The sequence below is a fragment of the Camelus bactrianus genome, chromosome 12 (assembly GCF_048773025.1).
Source record: "Camelus bactrianus isolate YW-2024 breed Bactrian camel chromosome 12, ASM4877302v1, whole genome shotgun sequence".
Lineage (NCBI taxonomy): Eukaryota > Metazoa > Chordata > Mammalia > Artiodactyla > Camelidae > Camelus > Camelus bactrianus.
In genome coordinates this window covers 16886314-16908989 of record NC_133550.1, presented here as the reverse complement: position 1 = coordinate 16908989, position 22676 = coordinate 16886314, and the positions used below count along the sequence as shown (strand labels likewise).

Sequence of the window (22676 nt, the reverse complement as noted above, 5' to 3'; positions counted from 1 at the left end):
GTGAATATAATGTATAGCTTGGTGATTATAGTTAATACTGTATTGCATATTTGAAAGTTGCTAAGAGAATAGATCGCAAAAGTTCTTATTTTCTAACTATATGTGGTGATGGATGTTAACTAACTAGACTTATTGTGGTGATCGTTTCACAATATATACAAATATCAAATCATTATGTTGTACACCTAAAACTATGTAATATAATGTTATATATATGTATGTCAGTTACACCTCAGTTAAAAAAAACTTATTCAAGTTTGGTTTGATACATGTGATAATCAGTCTCAGATATTTCTATGTTGTCCTCATTGACTAAAACAACTTTTGCCTGATTTTTGAAGCCAGGGAAAACAATAACAAAGCCTACAGTATTTACAAATATGTCAGTGATACTGTAAATAACATACTTTTTCCAAAATGTTCCTAAATGTGTGCTATTTGAAATAATTCCAAGAAACTTGTAAGATGGCTCCTGATAGAATGAAATAAATAATAATATGAAAGCTCAGTCTCAAGGGTTTCTGGTATCCTTTATGAATCTTGCCTGAGAAGAGTACTTTACTTCATTTTTTTCTTTAAAAATTCATTCATAGAGTGTATGTGCTTTTCTTTTATATGGTAGATATCAAAGGGTGAGATATCCTACCTTATTTCCTACCAATGGAATGAAGTAAATCTTAGACTTTCTTTGCATAAAACAATAAGAGAATTGTTAAATCACTGAATATTGTTGGTAGGTATTAAAAATGACTTTCCCTGTAATGTTGAGAGACACTTAAGCTCCAGTTCATTGAAACAAGGTTTTGAATCTACTTGAGTTGATGGTTTAAGTAAAAAGAGGCAGCATTAGCTGCTAAATAGACAAGTTGAGACGTTAAATTATTGCTCTCCCTTTTTGGCGAGCTCTTGATTTAGAATATAAATACAAAATGGGCTTTTGTGCCCTGGGTGGCTGACCTGTACAGGCTGCCTCAGTGGCTCTCTTGCCCTTGGGCTTCTGGTTGGCTTTGGCCATTGGGCAGCATAGGCAGGAGACCAGAGGCAGGGAGGAGAGCGAGGTAGGAGTGTGTATTCCCCTCATCTTTCCCTGAGGGGCCACTGTGGACTTACAGTGGCCTTTTACTAAAGGACTACTGTCCTATGGCCGTCTCCACACCAGATGAAACAAAACAAAAATTAAAGAGCCCTCTTTCTCTGGGTTCCAGTAATTACTCCCTCCTTACCCCTCTTTAAAATCTCTGGTAGCAAAGTACGTTGCTATTATTAGCCAAGAGGACTTTCTCCATCTTGCGGTTTCCCTATCCCCTACTAGCTCCTTCAAAAACAGTTGCTTTATTGAACTCTTCAGATTTCCCAATCTAAGTGCGCCATTTGTTTCCTGCTGGAATCCTGGCTGAAATAGCAGCTTTATGTATTTTTAATCATTATCCCAATTGGTATGCCAAATAAACCCTAGTAATTCTTATGATAATGTGGAGGGGGCAATAACAAGATGTTTGCAGAGCTACCCTTTGTTTTCCTCACACTTCATTTCCACCTAGTGTGTCTTTAAAGGAAAGAAATAAAAGGTGTTAGATGATGTGTAAGAAGCTAGTAATACCAATGGTTTATTTAAATATAGATGCCAAAATGCTGCTTTACTTTAAGTATCCCCTTTTTTCCCCTTAAAGAGTTTGGAAGTTTGATTTTTTGATAAGATTACTGATGTCCTTTGTATCATCTCACCGCTCGTTAACATGTCTTTGGGAGAGAGTACAGTTCCCCCTTGAACAACATGGGAGTTAGTGGCACTGACCCCCGTGCACAATGGAAAATCCTTATAATTGGCCCTCTGTATCCACAGATTCTGCATCCATGGATTCCATGGGTTGTGTAGTACTGTAGTATTTGCTATTGAAAAAAATCCGTGTGTAAGTGGACCCAGGTGGTTCAAACCTGTGTTGTTCATGGATCAACTGTGCTTATGACAGTCAAGTTATCCAGCTATCCTAAAGCAATGCTGAAAAGGTTACTGGGTAGTATTTTGGCTATATAGAATTTTCATCGTATGTACTGTCTCTTCAGTCAAAGATAATTGGGAGTTAACCATATCATGTAGTCATCTGGAAAACTCAGGCTTAAATACTGAGTTTGTGTTAAGTGCAACCTAATCTTTCATTTGGGTAACAGTCTTGTAACTGCCAGCATTACAGAGGTTACATCTAGATTAATTTATAGCCCATTGGTAATTGGTAACATAGTTTCTCTTGGAATAACATAGACTTTATTTATATCCTCTTTTCCACTTTTAGTACTAAAATATTGTTATCATCCTAACTTACAAATTATCAATCTTCCACAGCAACTAGGAGGTATTTGAAAACACAGGATAAGGTCTGAGCTGTAAAAGAGGCTTTAATTAAAACATGTCTGTAATAACAGTAATAAAAGAATTTGAAAAGTGTAATAGAATATTACTGTATTTTTTATACCCCCATCTTATTCTGTTCAGACTGCTATAACAAAATGCCACAGACTTGGTGACTTATAAACGACAGAAATTTACTTCTCACAGTTCTAGAGGCTGGAAGTCTGAGATCAGGGTGCCAGAGTGGTTCCGTGAGAGCCCTCTTCTGGGTCACAGACTTCACACTGTGTCCTCATGTGGTGGCAGGGGCTAGGGAGCTCTGTGGAATCTCTTTTATGAGAGCACTAATCCCATTCTTGAGGGCTTTACTCTCCCAAAGGCCTCACCTACTAATGCCATCACGTTAGGATTTCAACATACGGATTTGAGGGAGGACACAAGCATTCAGACCACAAAAACCCCTTTTCTCAAAATTCTCCCTTTTACTTGCTTTGGTAGAATTCTAACCCCCGAGTTACTCCCAAGTATGGTGTATGGATTTGCACTGTTGATATTACTCAGTAAAAATCTTAGGCCCTGTGCCAGACTAATGAATCAAAACCTGCATTTTAACCTGAGATTCCCCATGGTAAGTATAAGCATCAGAATTTGAGATGTCCTAGGATTGCATCTCATTAGGTTAAAACAAAGTTATCAAGTGTTAAAGAGGAAGTAATTTGTTGATCATATAGTCACAGGTAAAGAAACTGACTAAATTTTCAAACAACCTTTTCTTTATAAGTACAGGGAAGCCATACTCTTTTCTGTAATCACTTACATCAAACTAAGATTTCCCATATTGTGCAGGTTAATGTAAAGGCAGTTACAGTGTTTCATCAAACACTGTGGGGACACAAACACGAATGTATTCATAGAGTCATAATCTAAGAACATGAAGTGTGTGGTGCAGTCTAGAAGATGAAAGTACTTGTATGTGTTGTTATTAATGTTTCAGAAGCTCTCATTCTCGCTCACATTTTCATATTTGTTAGTATTAACTTTTACCTTGGGCAGCTGTTTACTTGCAGCATTTTTAGAGGGCCTTTAAAATTAAGATGGGATAGTTAACAAAGTATCAAAGATTACTAGACGGTGTAATATAGTTGATATATTCAGTGTTTTTCTCAAGCTGTTACAGTTCTATTAAAAATTCTATCAAATCTATTTATAATTTTAACACAAATGTAGTTTTCAGTTTTCTACATAATAGAACTTGCAAAATAGCAACTAAGTTCTTGTTAACTGTTAATGGGAAGAAAGCCCTTCTTCCGTTTTGGGGGATGGATTACATGTTAGTTTTGGACCATGTTGAATATATTTTTTCCTTCTCATTCTTTCAGATTCATCAGGATTCATTTTTGATTTGCAGTCTAATACTGTACTGGCCCAGGGAGGAGCTTTTGAGAACATGAAAGAGAAGGTATGACTAGATACTATGGATAGGAAACTTGAATGTCATGGTAAAATACAATCAGTGGCTACACAAACTGATTAAGAAAGTGAAATTTTGAGAATAAAACTATATGAATGCCACTGTGTATCAGAGAGTACCTATCATGAAAATTTTAAGGAATCAGAGCTTACTAATGCAAACACAATTTTCTTTGCATATATCTATATACGTATATTCATTCTAAATTCTCTTGAAGACATCTTAATGTTAATTAATATTATAACAAATAATATTTATGTGCCTAAGTGTGTATCTCATTTGGCAACATTCTTTAAGGAGCCGTCTGAGTAGGAACTTGCCATTCACTTGAGGAGAATTTTTAAGTCTGGGAGACTTTAGAGCAAGAAGAGAAATAGATTTTCTAAATAACATACCTTTGGAAGAAAGCCAGGTTGTTTTTAGTAATATAACCCTTGATAAGCCGTATTGAGAAAGACATAAGACAAAGCTTTATGTGTGTTCTCTGTCTTATTAAAGTATATTGTTGATTACAGAGTCATAGATATATGTTGGTTCAGTATTATAAACACTCTCACATTGTAAGTTATCAGAATCTTACCTTTATCACTGAATCAGTAAGTTTTGCCTTAAGTCCATTTTCTAGTGATCAGTGCTAAATTTTTGCTCACCTCAAAAGTGTATATTACAAATCAGCCCCCCCCTTTTTTTTTGACAGGGGTAGGGGAGGTAATTAGATTTTATTTATTTACTTATTTATTTAAGGGAGATACTGGGGATTGAACCCAGGAATGCTAGGTACATGCACTCTGCCACTGACCTATAACTTTCCCCCCCAAATTAGCCCTCTTTGGATTATAGCTTGCGTACCTTCTCACTTTTGTATAGTTTTAAACCTTATCATTGTTCAGTTAAGCCCAAAAGAAAAAAAGCATAGAATGATATGAAAGCAAGTATACTAAATAAGACTTAGGTTCTCATACGGATTGCTTATTACTTGAACAAAGATACTTTACTTTTCTTCATCTAAGAGAGGACTTCCTTTCAAGCAGTGTGGCTGACTGGATACCATGAAAACAAACCTAATATAAAATACCTAGAAATACAAAGTGAAAAATAACATACATCATTTTAAATTTATAGCTGAATACAAGAAGTAGAGGAAATCCCTAGGGGCCAAAAATATAGAAGGAACTAAAAACCTGAGTGGTAAGCCTGAGCCAGGTAGCTCTGATGTCTTTTGCCAGCCTCAGAAACAAATGGGTTTTACCACACAAGGCCTGAAATTTAGCCCAAAGCTTGTCCTGGGTTAGGAATTGGAGCTGAGATCTTATGTCAGGTTGAGATCCTAAAAATATTTCACCTTCATGGGAAGGTAAACTAGAAGAAATCTTCCCACTGACTTTTGAATATAGTATTCCTACTGTACATGTTTAGAGGGATATATTTAAGAATTGAAAATAAATCAAGTTTTATTCAACATTTTTTCATTAGTAGTAATATTATACTGTTATTAGTAATATTATTTTATGAATATTGCAGAATAAAGCAAATCAATAAGTAAGTTAATATTTTTAAGAATTAAAACTTCTGGTTTGGAGAAAGGAGATGCAATGTTTAAAACCATTTAAGAAAAAGCCTTTCAATACTATATTTGAACTAAAGTTTTCAGTATGAACTTATATTGTAAAAAACAAAATTTCCTAGTTCTATCCACTGAAAGAACCTAGAAATAATTGCTCCCCAGTAACAATAAACACACCTCTTAGATCTTCATTTCTAATTACCTCTTCCTACCAAAAAGAATCAGGTCTATTTGAAGAATAATTTACATTGTGCAGTAAGACAAGAAACAAAATTATAAAGATTGGAAAGGACAAAACCCAAAAACTCCTGTTATTTATAGACAATATAGTTATCTACATAGAATAACCAAGGAAGCAACAAATTATTAGGAATAATGAAGTCATCAAAATTGCTAGGTGCACAATTGATTATAAAAATGAAAACAACATGCGATTATTTTAAAGTATATATGTTTACTCTCAAAACATACAAAATAACCTTAGAAATAGCTGACAAAATTGGTATATCTGTTTTAAAGGGCAGTTTGGCATTTCTAATGAATTTGTAGCTGCCCTACTGTTCAGGAATTCTACTGGTGGTTATATACAATAGAGACAGCCTCTCACTGTTCACAGAAGACCCATTTTTTTTGTTGTTTCTGTTGTTTTACAATTTGTTACAGGTACTGAGTATTCAGCAGCAAGCAAGCACAGGAATGTTTAATACATAGGCATTTTTTATAATAGCCAAACATTGGAAAAAATGTACATGTCCATTAACAGGAGAATAAATAAATTGTCTATATTCATACAATGGAAATGCTATGTAGTGGTTAAAATAAATGAATAAGAGATACATTTATCAACATGAAAAAAATCTAGAAAACAATGTTAATATGAAAAAAGCAAACTGAATATAGACATGCACAATATGATAATATTTATATAATGCAAAGCAGTAGTATGTATTACCTGTGGATACATACATACCTCATAAAAGTACAAAAACTTGTATGAAAATAACACAAAATTCAAGGTAGAAATCTCTGTGGAGAGGAGGGAAATGCAATTTATAAGAGACTTCATGGGCATTTCAACTGCATCTATTTTGTTTTATTAAACTGGCTGTCATGTAGTGAGTGTTCATTATGTTTTATACGCCTGAAATCGTTTATAATAACTTAAATTATCTTTGATAACATTATTATACAAGTAAATGGTATGAAATAAATGTTTTGAAAAGTGCTATACAAAAATCTAAGTTGTTATTGTTGGTGGTTCATTAAACTTTCCACCTTTTTCTACAGTTTGCTAAAAATGAGGAAATGTTGATGCTTAATTAATACCTGATACCTAAATTAAACCACCCTTTCTTGAAATAAAATCTAGCACAAATCTTCTATTTCTAGAAATATTCTTCTATTTCTAGAAATTAATGTTTCATGTGCTATTATCACTCATCTGTTAACCATTCCCAGTGAGATGGTTGTGTGTACTCTCACTGACACTAAATAGTGATACATGTTGTTAAAAATGAGATGTTACTCTTTCTGTTATTCTCTGTGTAGACCTCAGTTTCCAACTGACCTACTGATACTAGAATTAAATGACCCTGTCTTCTTTTCCAGATAAATGCAGTGCGTGCAATAGTCCCCAATAAGAGCAACAATGAAATTATCCTGGTTTTGCAGCACTTTGATAATTGTGTGGACAAAACAGTACAAGCATTCATGGAAGGTAATCCTTACTCAGTTTTTTTAGTAAGTTCATATTTGTTCAAATAGAAGTTGCTTCAGACTTCTGTAACATTCTTTCCACAACCTGGTGTTTCATAAGTGATAGAGCAGACCATGCCATTTTTAAAAGATTGTCTCTTAAAGCTCCCTCTTTCAGCTCTAGAAGTAATTCATTCATAAGCTATATGATATCTGGAAGCTGAGAAGCTGAGAAGACTCCATGATATTATTCAAAATGTTCTCTAATGATATTTAAGAAGAAATTAGGTGGCCAGTAGAATAAAGGGCTTGATCAGAGTTGGATTGAATAAGAATTTAAGAAACAATGACAAAGCATAGTCCAGTGGTTCAGCCACAGATGGAGAATTCAGGGACTCAGCATTCTTTTCCAGGCTTCAGTACCATTTAGTTTGGCTCTAGCAAGTGATTCAAATGTATGGATTTTAGTTTCCTTATCTAATTAATATACAGAAGAATGGTAGGGTTAGTCAAGCCTTCTGATTTATGGAGTTGAGGAGTGTTTCACAAACTTCTTTCCACATAACTTGTTTGGGGAAAGCTTTGCCTAAAGCTATTGCATCATTGAACAGTGATAGTGGCATCAGAATAAGTCTCCTTGTTTCTATTTTTCTGAATTTGCCAGTATAGAATAAGATCCAAATACTGTCAGGTATTTCTTCATCATCATCTATTTTCTTTATAATGTTAGTATTTGGGCCTAGGGTAGTGTACAGTTCTCTCTGAAACAGCGTAGCAAAGGTGGTGTGTAATCTTCTGTAGAAGAGGGGATGGCATATTTGGGCTGAAACCAGCCCACCTTTGTATTGGTCAAAGCTATGTGAATAAAAGAATCTTCAAAATGGTTAGTCTGCATTAGTCTCTTCTTGGAAAAACTTACTGAGGAAATTACATGGAGAAGGGTGATCTAAAAGAGCAGGTATTCCAAAAGATAAGCATGATATGATTATCTTACTGTATTAGCTCAGAGACTTGAACCTTAACGTTTCCTATTAAGAACTTTGGAAATTCTCCAGCAAGTACGAAATTCAGGGACACTAACTCCTGCTTGAGCATGCATGTGGTAGGAGAAAACATCTGTAATTTGTTTCTTTTACAGGTAGTGCCAGTGAAGTACTCAAAGAATGGACAGTTACAGGCAAGAAAAAGGTAAAAATGAATTAAGTTTAAAAGCAGGAAATCAGTATTTGTATTATATAAAAATTTAGGTTCTGCAAAAATATTTGAAAGATATGCATGTGCATCTTCAATTCACCTGGTTTAAGTTTTCTTCTGTGACATTGAAACACAGCTGTGTACGTAGAGTACCATGGAGTATCCTACATGTGATTTTAGACAGGAAGCAGAATGACTGTCACAGTGCATTTACTGAGGGTATATTAATACTAGGCAGGGATTAAACAAGAGAACATGTCAAGGAAAGCAGAGCTCCTCTAGAGAAAGTTACCTAGTCTAGTGGTTTTCAACATTGTTCATCTTATAGATCAGTTTAAATAGTTTGGATTTTTAGGTCAGACCACTTGTGTTGTAGTCTCTGATATTAATGAGCTTTGTTTTAAAGACTAAAGAGGAGCTTCCTACTGTTAGCTATGCAGAGGGGACTGATGTTCCAGTTCAGGGAGGTAGAAGGCACTTCGGGCTGTGCAGTCAATCAGAACTGTATTTATATCCTGTTGCACTAGTTATTGGCTTTGTTTCCTGGGAGTGTTGTTTAACCTTTGTGTGCATTAGTTTGCTCATCTCTAAAATAGGAAAATAATATTAACAAACATAATACCTAATGCAGTGTCTAACATGTTAGTTCTCATTCCTTCTCCTTATCTGCTTAAAACCAAAATACTTTCCCCCAAGGATACTAGCTAGTCTCAAAATGCTTTCCATAGCTCTTTACTGTAAATCTAGTTCCTTCAGGAAATACTTGAAGTATGGACTTTAATCAAGTATTTCTATGAAATCTCTTTGGGGTCTTTATTAGTTTAGTACTGGAGTTCTGGAATGCTTTCTTGATGACCATAAATCACTTCATTAGGAGTTCAAACCAGTTTTGACCAGTGACCCTTGAATTTTTTCTAAGAAGAAAGTTGTTTGCAATCCTTTGCTGTTATTAACAATATTCCAATGAATAACCTTGTACATATATCGATTTTTTTTCTAAGAAGAACTACAGATTCTCCTGAAGTTCTCCATACCTGTAACTCTGAATATTTGCTTAACTTCCCATTGCTTTCACCCAACATGAGTGGCTGTGTATGTTCTGAAGGACACCAGTTTATTAATTTATTGGCCCAAGATAATGTTATTAATGATGTAAGATACGCATGAAGCTGAAAAAGTATGTGTTGGAGACATAAATTTCTTAAAATTTGGAGAAAGAAAAATGTTTTATAATTTCCTTTTCAGATTGTTCATGTATCGAAATGCAGTGTGTTGATTTTGTATCCTGCTAGTTTGCTGAATTTATTTGTTAGTTCTAACACTTTTTTTGTGGAATATTTAGAGTTTTCTACATATAAGATCTTACCATCTGCAGAGATATTTTCCTTTTTCCTTCCTAGTTTGGATACCTTTTATTTCTCTTTCTTTCCTAATTGTCCTGGCTAGAACTTTCAGTACTATGTTGAATAGAAGTGGCCAAAATGGGCATCCTTACCTTGTTCCTGATCTTTGAGGAAAAGCTTTATTCTTTGACTATTGTTCACTGTGGGTTGTTGATATATGGCTTTTATTTTCTTGAGGTAGCTTCCTTCTCTTCCCAATTTTTTTTTTTTTTTTTTTTTTGGTTTTTAATAGTGTTTTTATCATGAAAGAGTGGTGAATTTTGTCATATTTTTTCTGCATCAATTGATCTGATTGTGTTTTTTCCCTTCATTCTGTTAACATGCTGTATTACAGTGATTGATTTTCTTAAGTTGAACCATTCTTGCATCCAAGGAATAAATCCTACTTGGTCAAGGTATAATCCTTTTAATATGCTGCTGAATTTGGTTTGGTACTATTTTGTTGAGGATTTTTGCATCAGTGTTAATAAGGGATATTGCTCTATGGTTTTCATATATGTCTCTGGCTGGCTAAGTATCAAGGAAATAATGCTGGCCTCATAGAATGAATTAAATAGTGTTCGCTCTTCAGCTTTTTTGAAAAGTTTGAGAAAAGTTGATACTAGTTCTTCTGTAAGTGTTCAGTAGAATTCACCAGTGAAGTCATTGGATCCAAGGCTTTTCTTTGTCAGGAGATTTTTGATTACTGATTTAATCTCCTTACTAGTTTTAGGTCTATTCAGATTTTCTATTTCTTCATGATTTAGTCTTGGTAGGCTTTGTGTTTCTAGGAATTTGACCATTTAATCTAGGTGAACAGTTGTTCACAGTACTCTCTGAATCTTTTTTATTTCTGTAGAATTGGTAGTAATGTGTCCCCATTTTTATTTCTTATTTTAATAATTTGAGTCTTCTCTCTTTTTTTCTTAGCCTGTCCAGCTTAAAGGTTTGTCAATTTTGTTGATCTTTTTGAAGAACCAGCTTTTGGTTTCATTGATTTTTCTCTATTGCTTTTTTATTCTCTATTTAATTTATCTCTACTCTAATCTTTATTATTTTCTTCCTTCTGCTAACTTTGGGTTTAGTTTGTTCTTTTTTTCCCCTAGCTGCTTAAGTTACAAAATTAGGTTGTTAATTTGAGATCTTTCTTGCTTTTTAATGTAAGTGTTTATAAATTTCTTCCTTAGCACCACTTGTAAGTTTTGATTTTGTATTTTCATTTTTATTTGTTTTTGAGTATTTTCTAGTTGCCCTTGTTATTTCTTCTTTGATCCAGTCATTGTTTGAAAATGAGTTATTTAATTTCCATAATGTCATGGATTTTCCAGTTTTCCTTTGGTTATTGATTTCCAGCTTCATCCTGTCAAATTACCATCTAGTGTTCTTCAGTCTCACATTACACAACCCCCTTTGTTGAACATCTCTTGCAGAGCAGATCTGGTGCCATAACTCCATCAGCTTTTGTTATCTGAGAATACCTTAATTTCTCCCTCAAATTTGAAAGACAGTTTTGCCAGATACAGGATTCTTGGTTGGCAGGTTTTGGTTTTTTTTTTCCTTTTTTCCTTTTTTCCTTTTTTTTCCTTTTAGCACTTTGAATATATCTGCCTACTGCCTTTTAGCCTCCAAAGTTTCTGATGAGAAATCTGCTCATGATTCTCATTGACGATCCCTTATGTATGACAAGTCACTTTTCTCTTGCTTTTTTCAAAATTCTCTCTTTGTCTTTTGAAGGTTTAATTATAATCTATCTCACTGTCTCTTGAAATTTGTTAAGCTTCTTGGATGTTTATATTTATGTCTTTCACCAAATTCAGAAAGTTTTCAGCCATTATTTCTTCAGACATTCTCTCTTCCCTTTCTCTCTTCTTCTTGAACTTCCACGGTGCATATATTGGTTTGCTTGATGGGGCTCCACAGGTCCCTTAGACTGTTCAGTTTTCTCCAGTCTTTTTTTCTTTCTCTTCTTCAGACTCAATACTTTCCATTTTCCTGTCCTTAAATTCAGTGATTTATTCTTCTGCCTTCTCAAATGTGCCTTTGAATCCCTTTACTGGTTTTTTATTAAACTTTAGTTACCATACTATTCAGCTCCAGATTTTCTTTTTTGATTTCTTTTTAGGTTTTCTTTCCCTTTATTGATATTTCCATTTTGTTCACGCTTTGTTTTCTTGACTTTCCCCCACATCTTCCTTTAGTTCTTTGAGAACTGAGTTGTTTTAAAGACTTTAATATATCTACCAGCAGGTTTTTTTTTCAGAAAAAGTTTCTGTTGATTTATTTTTCCTTTGAATGGGCTGTACTTTCTTGTTTCTTTGTGTCCCTTGTGAGTTTTTGTTGAAAACTAGATATTTGAATCTAATAATGTAGTAACTCTGGAAATCAAATTCTCCCCCTTCCTCTGGGTTTGCTGTTTTTTTGTTATTACATTTTAAAATTGTTGTAAGCTGTCTCTGTACCAAGTGTCAGCCTAAAGTGTAAACCTAAGGTCTTCTCAGGTCTTTCCTAAGATTTTCCCCAGGCATGCATGGTTACTTTCAGTTTTTTTCCATATATGCAATTGTTTTTGAATGTCCTAGTCTTTGATGTCCGGCTCCCAAAAGGGAGTAAAGAAAAATAAAGTTGGAGGAGGGGTGGTACCACCCCTTTAATTTCCTCTGAAAGTAACTTCAGCCAGAGGGAACAGGGCTTGCAACAGTGGGTGGAGGTACAGTTAACAGTGGCCGCCTGCCTCTTTGTCTATAGTTTTGTGATCAACAGCAGCAATCCGTGATCACAGCATAGATCCCCGATATTTGGAGGACAGTTGTGCCTACCCTGGCTCCAGCAAGCTGTGTGCAAGTTACTCCAAGAACAGGTGCACAGCCGCCTGTTTCCTAGCTGGGGGTGGGGAGTGGGTAGCTATTACTGTGCTCAGAACTGAAATTGACTGAAATTAACCACAATTTACCATCTAAGTCTTTCCTCTGGAAATTATATGCCATCAGAAGACTCGAGAGTTCCAAAATAGTTAGACAGATTCTGCCAGTGTAATTGTTGTCTAAGTGGGGAGACAGATTTCTGATGCAGAATTCTCTACAGTGCAGATTTATGTCTTTATTAGACTGAAATTGCACTTCATTCTATATGTTTATATCCTATGCCATTTTTTCTTTCGGGCCGTTATTTTGTTTTTTGATAGTGCAGTTTATGTATTTAACTCTTTGTATATAAGTTACACTTTTTTTTCATATTTTATAATTTATCTTTTGATCTTACGGTGGGTTTTGCCATGCATTAATATTTCATATTTTGTGTTGGAGTTTATCCGAAGTATTCTACATAGTTATTTTAGTCAGTAGTTCAATATATACACAAATATATTCAATTTCTGGAAGAGCAAATGAGAAATTGGTAACATTGGTTGCCTTTGGTTACCTAGAGTTACCTCTCTGGGTTGTGGGGGTCTACTTTTTCTTTTCTTTTTTTCGAATCTTTAATAACCATTAGAACAAAAAGAAGAAGAACAAACCAAAACCTGCAGCAGAAGCAAGTAACAGTATCCCAGATTCCAATAAATCAGTTTCCGTTCAAGAGGAGCAGTCTGCACCTTCCTCAGAGAAAGGAGGTATTAATGGTTACCATAACGGTGCCATCAATGATACTGAGTCTGTGGAGTCATTCAGTGAAGGTATGGAGACACTTTCAATAGATGCCAGAGAATTGGAGGATCCTGAGTCTGCTACACCAGATCTGCTGGATAGAACAGGTGAGTATATTAACAGGTCTTTGAAAAGTTGGATTTTATTGAAAAATACAGATGACTTTCTAGTTGAGAAAACGATAAATTAAATCTGTTTAGTCTTTTGCTTCTATTCTTTGTTTCCTCTTCTGTGAAAGTTTCACATTTTGTAACTATCAAAGGCCTAGAAAAATAGAATTCTTGTTCCATTGTCTCATATTTTAATTTTGGTCTAAACCAGCCTTGTGGAAATCTTCTAAGTTAATAGTTCCATAGTGCTTAGAGATTACAGAAGGTGACCTTACAATTTTTTTTAATGCACACTTATTAAGGAAAATGATGATGATGAGTTGATGTTGATATTATTATTCTAAGATGTAACATAGTAAAGAATATATAATCATCACTGTAACATGGCTTTCATGAGAAGTGGAATATGTGTAGTCCCACATTTGTTTTCTAGTCAAGAATTAAGATTAGTGTTAGTTGTAAATTCAAATATCTTGTCCATTTTTTTACTTTTTTGTTTAATTAACCATTTTGATCAGTGCTGGGAAGATATTGGGAATATCTGTTTAAAAATAAGCTTTTTAATTACTTGTTGGTGTATCCAGTTCCCCTTGCTCTGTTGCTACTGGCCTTATAAATGTAATGCCAATTTAAAAATTATGCTGTACTTTTCAGATGTTCTTTTGTTGATTAGTTTGCGCACACACATAGAAAGATTTTCTTCCCCCCACAAAAAGACTTAGAAGATATAGCACCTCAAACAAACCAAAGATAGTCAGTGGCATCCATTTTTTTTCTAAGCTGACTTTCCTTTCATTTCCTAACTCTTGGCCCTTTCTATTCCCCAAAGCTTTTAAAACTTTCCCTGGGAGAATGTAAAACTCTTTTCCTCAACATAACTTACAGAAGCTTTCAGAAGCTGGTGATGTTGACTCTCTTCACTTCCTTGTGTCCAGAACTGCAGAAGTTACCAAGGTACAGGGGACGAGCTAACCTATTTGGAGATGGATTAACACAGATCCTCTTCTTCCTCAGTTAGGGCTAAGCCAGACACTACTCATAGCCTTGCTGTTTCTGCTCTTTGTCCTATTTTGTCAGTTGATTTTGTTCACAGCCTTCTAAGAGGCATCATTTTGCCTCAAACATTTTTACCTTTTTTCTTTGTGTATTATTGTGTTCTGAAATACTGGCCTCTTTCTTTGACAGGATCCATGCTGGAGAATGGTGTCTCTGATTTTGAGTCCAAGTCTTCAACTATGCACTCTACTCAGAATTCTCAACAAAATAGGAATGCTGCCAAATCTCTCTCAAGATTTACCACAGGACCTCAGTTTTCAAATCTGGGCAAGGAAGATGTCCCATTCTCTTCCACCAACAAAAAGCTAGGTAAATCAGAGGCATACCTTTGAGAGAAAACAAAAACAAAAACAAATCTGTGTTTTTAGCTAAAGAGGACAGATTTTCTCTGTTCCCATAGATAAGGTTTCAGAAGGGCAGCAGGTAGTATTTTTCTGTTTTCTGGGCAGCCTTTGCCTAATTCTGTGTACACAGAGTCTGATGGTAGTTTAGATGCTGTGCAGTCCTGTTACAATAATAGGGATCCTTTTCATGAATGAAGGTCAAACTCTACTGCGAGGATGACTTTTCTGCTAACATTAACCTGTTTGTATTATTTGCTTTACTGCAATATTTTTGTGCTGTTTCCTTCATTTTTGTTGGAACAGTAAAAAGCTTTGCCATCTCTGACACTACATTTTAAAGAAATATTTTAATTTCCCTTCACAACTTCATGCTCTTACTGATACCTGTCAGAACATAGCTTTAAACAAGGTCATTAAGTTCTCTTAGGTACTTAGCATTGACTGATGGTAATAGCCCTTTGCTTTTTTTTTTTTTTTTTGAAACTATAATAGTCATTTAAATAATCAGCCAGTAATTAAACAGATAGAGATAATAGCCCTTCTGACTGTCATACACGAAGCATGACAATCCACTTCGCTAAACAAATGAAACAGAGAAACGTAAAAGACTCTTGTAACCTGTAGCTCTTTATTGAATTACTTATTCTATAAGAGCTAAAAAAAGGAAGCTCTCCTTTTTCATCTTTCTAACACAACCCTCAACTTGGTGCAGAAAGGCAAATCTGAGACTGTTCAGTCAAGCAAAAATAAAGGCACAAGGCTTGAAAGCTTTTAGGCAAATTTTGAAATAAATCAAGTTGATATGAGGAAGAATTTAATTAAAAATTGAAAATATGAATCCTGGCTCATTATAAATTTGTTAGATCAGTTTTCCAGCTACCAGTTGTAATAACTTTGGTGAATACAAAAAGGTTAATTTAAGAACTCTTGGGAACTGGTTAAAATGTGTTGGGTAGGTAAATGTATTTCATCTTTATCTGTGCAGTTGGCCTACCCACATGTAATGCTTCAAACTGTACTACCAAGAGAGAACCATATCAATTTTGTAATGTCTACATGGTGAATTGTATTCATCTAAATCCTGTTGCGTAGAGAGTTTTGAAAATTTTGTACCTACAAAAATTGTTTTGTCTTTTTCTATGTTTCATTTCATTTTGGATAGTTCCTAGAATTGCATCTTCAAATTTACTCATCTTTTTTTTAACAGTTTTTAATATGCTCTTAATCCAATCCAGTGTATTTTTCATCTCAGACATTTTTTTTTCATCTCTAGAGGTTCAGTTGGGGTGTTTTAAATATCTTTCATGTCTCTCCTTAACATGCTTATGCTTTTCCTCTGCCTTCTTGAATTTATGGTGTCTGATTATATTAGCTGTTTTGATGTCCTTGCCTACTTGATTCTATGTCTGTGTCATTTCTACATCTGTTTCTGTTAATTGGTTTTTCTCCTCATTATGGATCAGTCATAGTTTTCTGCCTCTTTATATACCTAATAATTTTTTATTGGATGCCAGACCTTATGAATTTTGCTTTGTTGATTGGTAGATACTTTTGTATTTCTTTAAATATACTTGTGATTTACTCTGGGACTGTTATTTGGAAACAATCTGAAACTTGCTTTCTTAAGCTTTGTTAGGTGGAAATAGAGTAGCCTTTAGTCTAGAGCTAATTACTGAGACAATACCCTTCTAAGTATTCTACCTGGTGCCCCACTCCGGCTGGTGTGAACATGAAATGTTCCTTGCATGAAATATACCTTCTCCTTTCCAGTGGTTCGTTTCCCTTTTTCAGACAGTTTCTGCACACCAAGACACTCAGAATCTTCTGTAGCTCTTTGTATAACTTTTTCATTTTTTGTGTAGCTCTCTCCTCTCCAGTATTGTGCCCTGAGAATTCTAGCCACCGTGGCCTCCCTGATTTCTCAACTCTATTCCCTTGATTTAGGGAGACTTCCAGGCTCAGCTTAGGATTCTCTTCCTCATGCATCTCCTCCTGGAACTCTCTTGTGGCAGTAAATTGGGGCAGTCATAGGCCTTACTTCTTCAGTTTCTGTTTTCTCAGTAGGGTTAGGGTGGAGTGGTAGTGGGGAATACTGCCTGTTGTTCATTGTCTGAATACCATTGTTTCGTATATTTTGTGTGTGTGTGTTAAGTTTTTTAAGACAGGAAGGTAAATCCAATTCTTACTCCATCTTGGCCAGGATACTTTTTTTTTTTTAATATATAGAAACATTGGTTTTTTGTTGAGGAGCGTAGCCATTTAGGAAACATTCTTAGTCCATGTGACATTTGTTACATTACATGCTTAGGCAGATCCAACTTTCAAGTTACCTATGCTCCTTTTTTAACTGGGGTTTTTCCCAAGGTTCCAACATTGAAAAATCTGTGAAAGACCTCCAGCGCTGCACGGTGTCTCTTGCACGGTATCGAGTTGTAGTTAAAGAAGAGATGGATGCTTCCATTAAGAAAATGAAACAAGCTTTTGCTGAATTACAGAGCTGGTAAGTTGCATTTGATATCAGGAGCACAAAAATGATCACTTATAAAGATGGTCAGCCATTCACAAAATTCTTTAATTCCTGACTCTTAACTACGCTGCATAGTGAGAAAAGGCTTAAAAATCCTATGCTCTATTTAGCTTTCTGCCTTGTTCTCCTTTGTGGTCACAGTGTGGGAATGAGTGATAGAGAGAACTCATAATGCTTTAGGAATGGGCCTAAGGTTAATATTGTTCGGAAAGGGACAACTAATTACAGAATAGATCATGCATCCTTACATTAGTGTCTGTCTTTTAGCCAGGAACCTGTGACCAAGGACATGTTTTTGAACAAAGTTATAAAGTAGAAAAGATGTCTTTGTTTTCCTACCTCCTTTTATCTTTCCTAATGCACCCCACCCTAATAGTCTCTTCTGTGCCCTATTATTAATCATTTATTTGAATTTTGTGTTTTTTAAAATGTTCTTAAAAATGCTCATATCTTGAAATATATTAATATGTGTTCTGTATTGGAAATAGAGCTTAGTAGTTAAATAGGTTTGAAAATACTTAAAAATTTTTTTTTTTACTACTAGACTTCTTAATGCCTTTTTAATGCTAATGTACATTGTGAATTTGTAAGACAGAGCCATACTTTGTTGTTTCTCAAATGTATTTGATTATAAAGTCTTTGGGAGGAGAAATATATTCTAATTTTTTTCTAGAACACTGAAGCTGTTTTAACTATTAGATATTAAGGTGGTAACTAATTTTTAAACCATACTTTCTGCTTTCTAGGGGTATTTGCATTTTATAAGGGACTTTTTTGAAAATGGAAAAGACCTAAGGACCATATTAAGTAAAATGATAGGGAGACGGGCAGCTAAGTTGATACTTGGGGATTTAAGACTGTCCATTCTGCTTATTTGTGAGATTTACATGGATTGAAATGTGAGAGGAAGTTTTCGTGAACAGAGAGAATCTGCCTCCCAAGCATCCATCCATTTTCTTACTTGTCTGTGGCCTGTCTCAGTTCACAAACTTAGTCTGGTCACTTCATGCCGTGGCAGACAAGAGATAGAGGGAGTGTGGGTAGCCTCAGTCCTCCTGTTCCGTAGAATTGAAGAGGGAATGAATTAACGAAGATGTAGAATAAAGCCTCCAAAAAGTTGCTGACCCCTACTTTTATCACTTGCAAAGTATTAGAATGGTCCATTGAGTCATCATAACCAAAAGGTATTTTTAGGATAGATAGTTCATCTACAAGTCTACTGATGCTTTGTTCTGTATCTAGAATTTTCCCTTTCAGGTTTTATAGCTAGAAATTTAATGTCATTAACTTCTGTTTTTCTTATATATGTTTTTGCTCCAGCCAGATTACTCATCTCAAAACATAATATTCACATTTCCTCTTTCATACAATAATTAATGACACTTTTCCAGTCTAATGCTCTCCTATATTTTTATACCTTTCTAAATCCAACCAATTCTCCCAAACTCACCTTAAATAAACTCTAACTTCCCCTGGTAATTTTTCTAGGTAACTGATCTCTCCTCTTTCTGACTCTCTGGGAAGAAGTGCCATGCCCTTTGCCTTGGATTATTATTATATCAGATATTGTTGGCTCATTTGGAAAAGAATAAAGATCTAAGAGTAGGGCATCACAACTTTGCCTTGACAAGCCTCCAGTCTCCATGATTGTTTAGCTTGCTGATTACTTAGCCACAGAATCTGGTTCTATTTAGAACCAGCCTGAACCAGGAAACACAGTTCCGGGAGAGAAATTTGTAAGTTCTTGTTCACTTGGAACCCAGCCAAGGGGAGCCTCCTTTAATAAATAGCAAGTGAAATGGTTTCCTGCCTTGAAACTGTGTATTTAGGATTGATTAGCAGGTGTAGCAACCAGGTCAATTTAACTTGAGGAAAGAGATTACCTGCTCTTTCCTGCTGGTGTAAAGTCCTTTTCTCTGGCTGATTGGGTTTTTAAACTGCCTTATTTCAATGCCCCTTGTAGTTGCTACTTCAAGACATAATTGGCAGGTGAGCTAACTCCATATGGCACTGAACCAGAGCTTGGAGTTAATGTCACTTAGGAAGCCATTTTTTGTGTTGGTTATAGTATTAAAAAAAGAAAAGAGTTCTAACAAATTTGCAGCAATAAGATTACATTACACCTGATGGGGCACTAGGGGAATTATACAGATAACTGCTTTCACTTTGAGGTCAAATGAAAGCTGACATTTACCTGTGGGAAGGTGAAATCAGAGGCTTTCCAGGATATAATATGTAAAATCTGTTCTGACTGGTGATCCAGTAATGACTATCTCTAGACCTGAGTTTCCTTTTCTTGTTAATTAATAAAATTTATCTGACATATTGTTGGAGCTCTTAGTTAACTTCAGCTTAAGGCTATTAAAGAGCAGGAAATGAAGTGGAGCGTGAAGCTAGAGTCTATAGTCTACTTTGGACGGTTGTCATATAATGTGCTGGTGAAAAATGCCAACAGGATACACACGCAGCCTACCTTTTAAATAAAATTTCTATTTTATTGAAAATCAAAAGGTACTTATTAAAAGGAGAGAATGGGTAAGAAATTTGAGATTCTGCAACACATAAATTTAATGTAACTCTGTGCTGAAGACTGAAATTTTTCCTGGCTGATTCCTCATTCACCTTGGAAAATTTACTACCTTTAATTTGAGGTTCTTTTTTCTTCTGTTAAACTCACAGTAGTCTTAACAAAGGCTTTTAGATCCTTGAAGTCCATCTACTATAGAAATGCTGAAAATTTAGAAATCATTTTATGAACTAAAGCACTTTCAAAAATGTCTGAAAAGCATAGAAATAGGAATGGGCTACTGCAGTGTGTTATCAAGAAGACACATAACACTGTTTTTAAATTATTCCTCAGTTTTTGTGTATTTAGTACACTGATACCTTATTTCCACCAATACTTAACCTCCATGATTCTCAATGTTCCTTGATTTAAAATTTTAACTCAAGAATATAGGCAAAACATTCTCTAACATAAATCGCAGCAATGTCTTCTCAGGTCAGTCTCCCAAGGCAATAGAAATAAAAGCAAAAATAAACAAATGGGACCTAATCAAACTTGTAAACTTTTGCACAGCAAAGGAAACCATAAACAAAACAGAAAGACAACCTACAGACTGGGAGAAAACATTTGCGAATGATGCCACCCACAAGGGCTTAATTTCCAGAATATACATACAGTTCATATAACTCAATAAAAGAAACAACCCAAGCAAAAAATGGGCAGAAGACGTAAATATACATTTCTCCAAAGAAGACACTCAGATGGCCAATAGGCACATGAGAAGATGCTCAACATCACAAATTATCAGAGAGATGCAAATCAGAACTAGAGTGAGGTGTCACTTTACACTAGTCATAATGGCCATCATTAAAAAGTCCACAAACAATAAATGTTGGGAAGAGTATAGAGAAAAGGGAATCCTCCTATACTGTTGGTGGGAATGTAAATTGGTGCAACCACTATGGAAAACAGTATGGAGGTTCCTTAAAAATCTAAAAATACAGTTGCCATATGATCCAGCAATCCCACTTCTGGGTATATATCTGGAGAAAACTCTAATTCAGAAAGATACATGCACCCCAGTGTTAATAGCAGCACTATTTACAATAGCCAACATAAATGTCCATGGACAGATGAATGGATAACTAAGATGTGGTGTATATATACAGTGAAATGCTACTCAGCCATAAAAAAAAGAATGAAATAATGCCATTTGCAGCAACATGGATGGATCTAGAGATTATTATACTAAGTAAAGTAAGTCAAACAGAGAAAGACAAATACCATGATATCACTTATACGTGGAGTCTAAAATATGATACAGGTGAACTTATTTACAAAACAGAAACAGACTCACAGACACAGAAAACAAACTTATGATTACCAAAGGGGAAAGTGGGTAGGGGAGGGATAAATTAGGAGTTTGGGATTAGCAGATATAAACAAAAATATATAAAATAGATAAACAACAAGGTTCTACTGTGTAGCACAGGGAACTATATTCAATATCTTATTATAACCTATAATGGAAAAGAATATGAAAAAGAATATATATATGTATGAGTCACTTTGCTGTACATCAGAAACTAACACATTGTAAATCAACTATACTTCAGTAAAATAAAATAAAATTTTAACTCTTTAACCATCTCTGAAAACAACTAATAACATATGAAGATTGCAGTACCAAACATGTTCAGTCATATTATCTGATTTATTCATCCAGATTTCTGTCCTGTGAAGTAGGAATTTTTTTTAGGAGTTTTAAATTTTACTTTATTATTAAATTTGAGTCTTAGGTTAAGCTATTTGCCTAACATGACATCATAAGTTGTAGGCTCAACATTTGAATCTCTATATTCTGACTTGCGGTAACCTATGACCTTCATCCCACCCATCACTGATGGCTCACTTCCCCACTAAAGCTTGAGAAGAAGGCTGGAGACTCTTGGTGCATATCACATACACTGTTTCCTCCTCGGCTTAAAAGCTATGTAACAGAGATCCCCACTATAGGAGAATTCAGGGGCTGGGGAATTCAGTCTTTATGGAATAGGGTTAGAATGAAGAGGACCAAGATTTTGACTGAGCCTGTGAAAGCCTTTATACGTATTTCTTATAGTTCAATAAAATAAAACTCCAAGAATAAAACTATAAGAAGGAGTATTCAATATTCCTTTCATTTTGTAATTCAGAAGGGCCTAGATCACTCTTCTTAAGTCACAATTTGGAATGACTTGTGATTAAGGTATTCTTCAGGTCAGATCTTCTTTGTGGGAAAGGCAAGAAGATTAAGTGAAAGGTTACTGTGGAGTGGGGTCAATTAGAAAAGATTTCTTGGAGAAATGAATCATTATCAAGCCTTGAAAGAAGCATGGAATTTACCCTGGCAGAAAGGGGGGGGGGGATCCTTTAGTAAGGGAGATGATAGAAGCAAAGGCATAGCAGGGACATGTGGAGACTTCACAGTGTAGCTGGAGCTTAAAGGGCAGTTAGTTGAACATAGTGAGGGATGAAGTCACAGACCAGCGTAGAAGGAGTCTGAATTTTGTTTTTCGTTTTTTTTAAGTTTCCATTATTCTCTCTTACTTTTACTATATTTCCCATAATTATAAAAATCGTTTTTTAAAAATAGAAATTAAAGTCATATAACTCTACCACCCTAACACATAAATCTTTTTGTGCTCCCTTTTGTCCCTTACCTGTATATATGAATAATCTTAATAGTTGTAATCATACTGAGATAATAATTTTTTCTAATTTTTAGTTTTTTATTTAATGGAAATACTGGAGATTGAGCCCAGGACCTCGCACATGCTAAGCACGCACTTTACCACTG

The 22676-nt window shown here is 34.9% G+C and overlaps 1 protein-coding gene across 3 annotated transcripts in view; it reads left to right on the top strand.

Moving 5' to 3' along the window:
- The window catches only part of SPATS2 (spermatogenesis associated serine rich 2), a 95549-nt gene that overhangs the window by 56875 nt on the left and 15998 nt on the right, over nt 1-22676 (top strand). For all 3 annotated transcript variants that reach the window (XM_074374913.1, XM_074374914.1, XM_074374915.1), the window contains 6 exons: nt 3727-3806; nt 6991-7099; nt 8216-8265; nt 13143-13401; nt 14590-14769; nt 17169-17304. In XM_074374913.1, coding sequence (XP_074231014.1) covers nt 3727-3806; nt 6991-7099; nt 8216-8265; nt 13143-13401; nt 14590-14769; nt 17169-17304 — 814 coding nt within the window. The remainder of the gene's footprint in view (nt 1-3726; nt 3807-6990; nt 7100-8215; nt 8266-13142; nt 13402-14589; nt 14770-17168; nt 17305-22676) is intronic.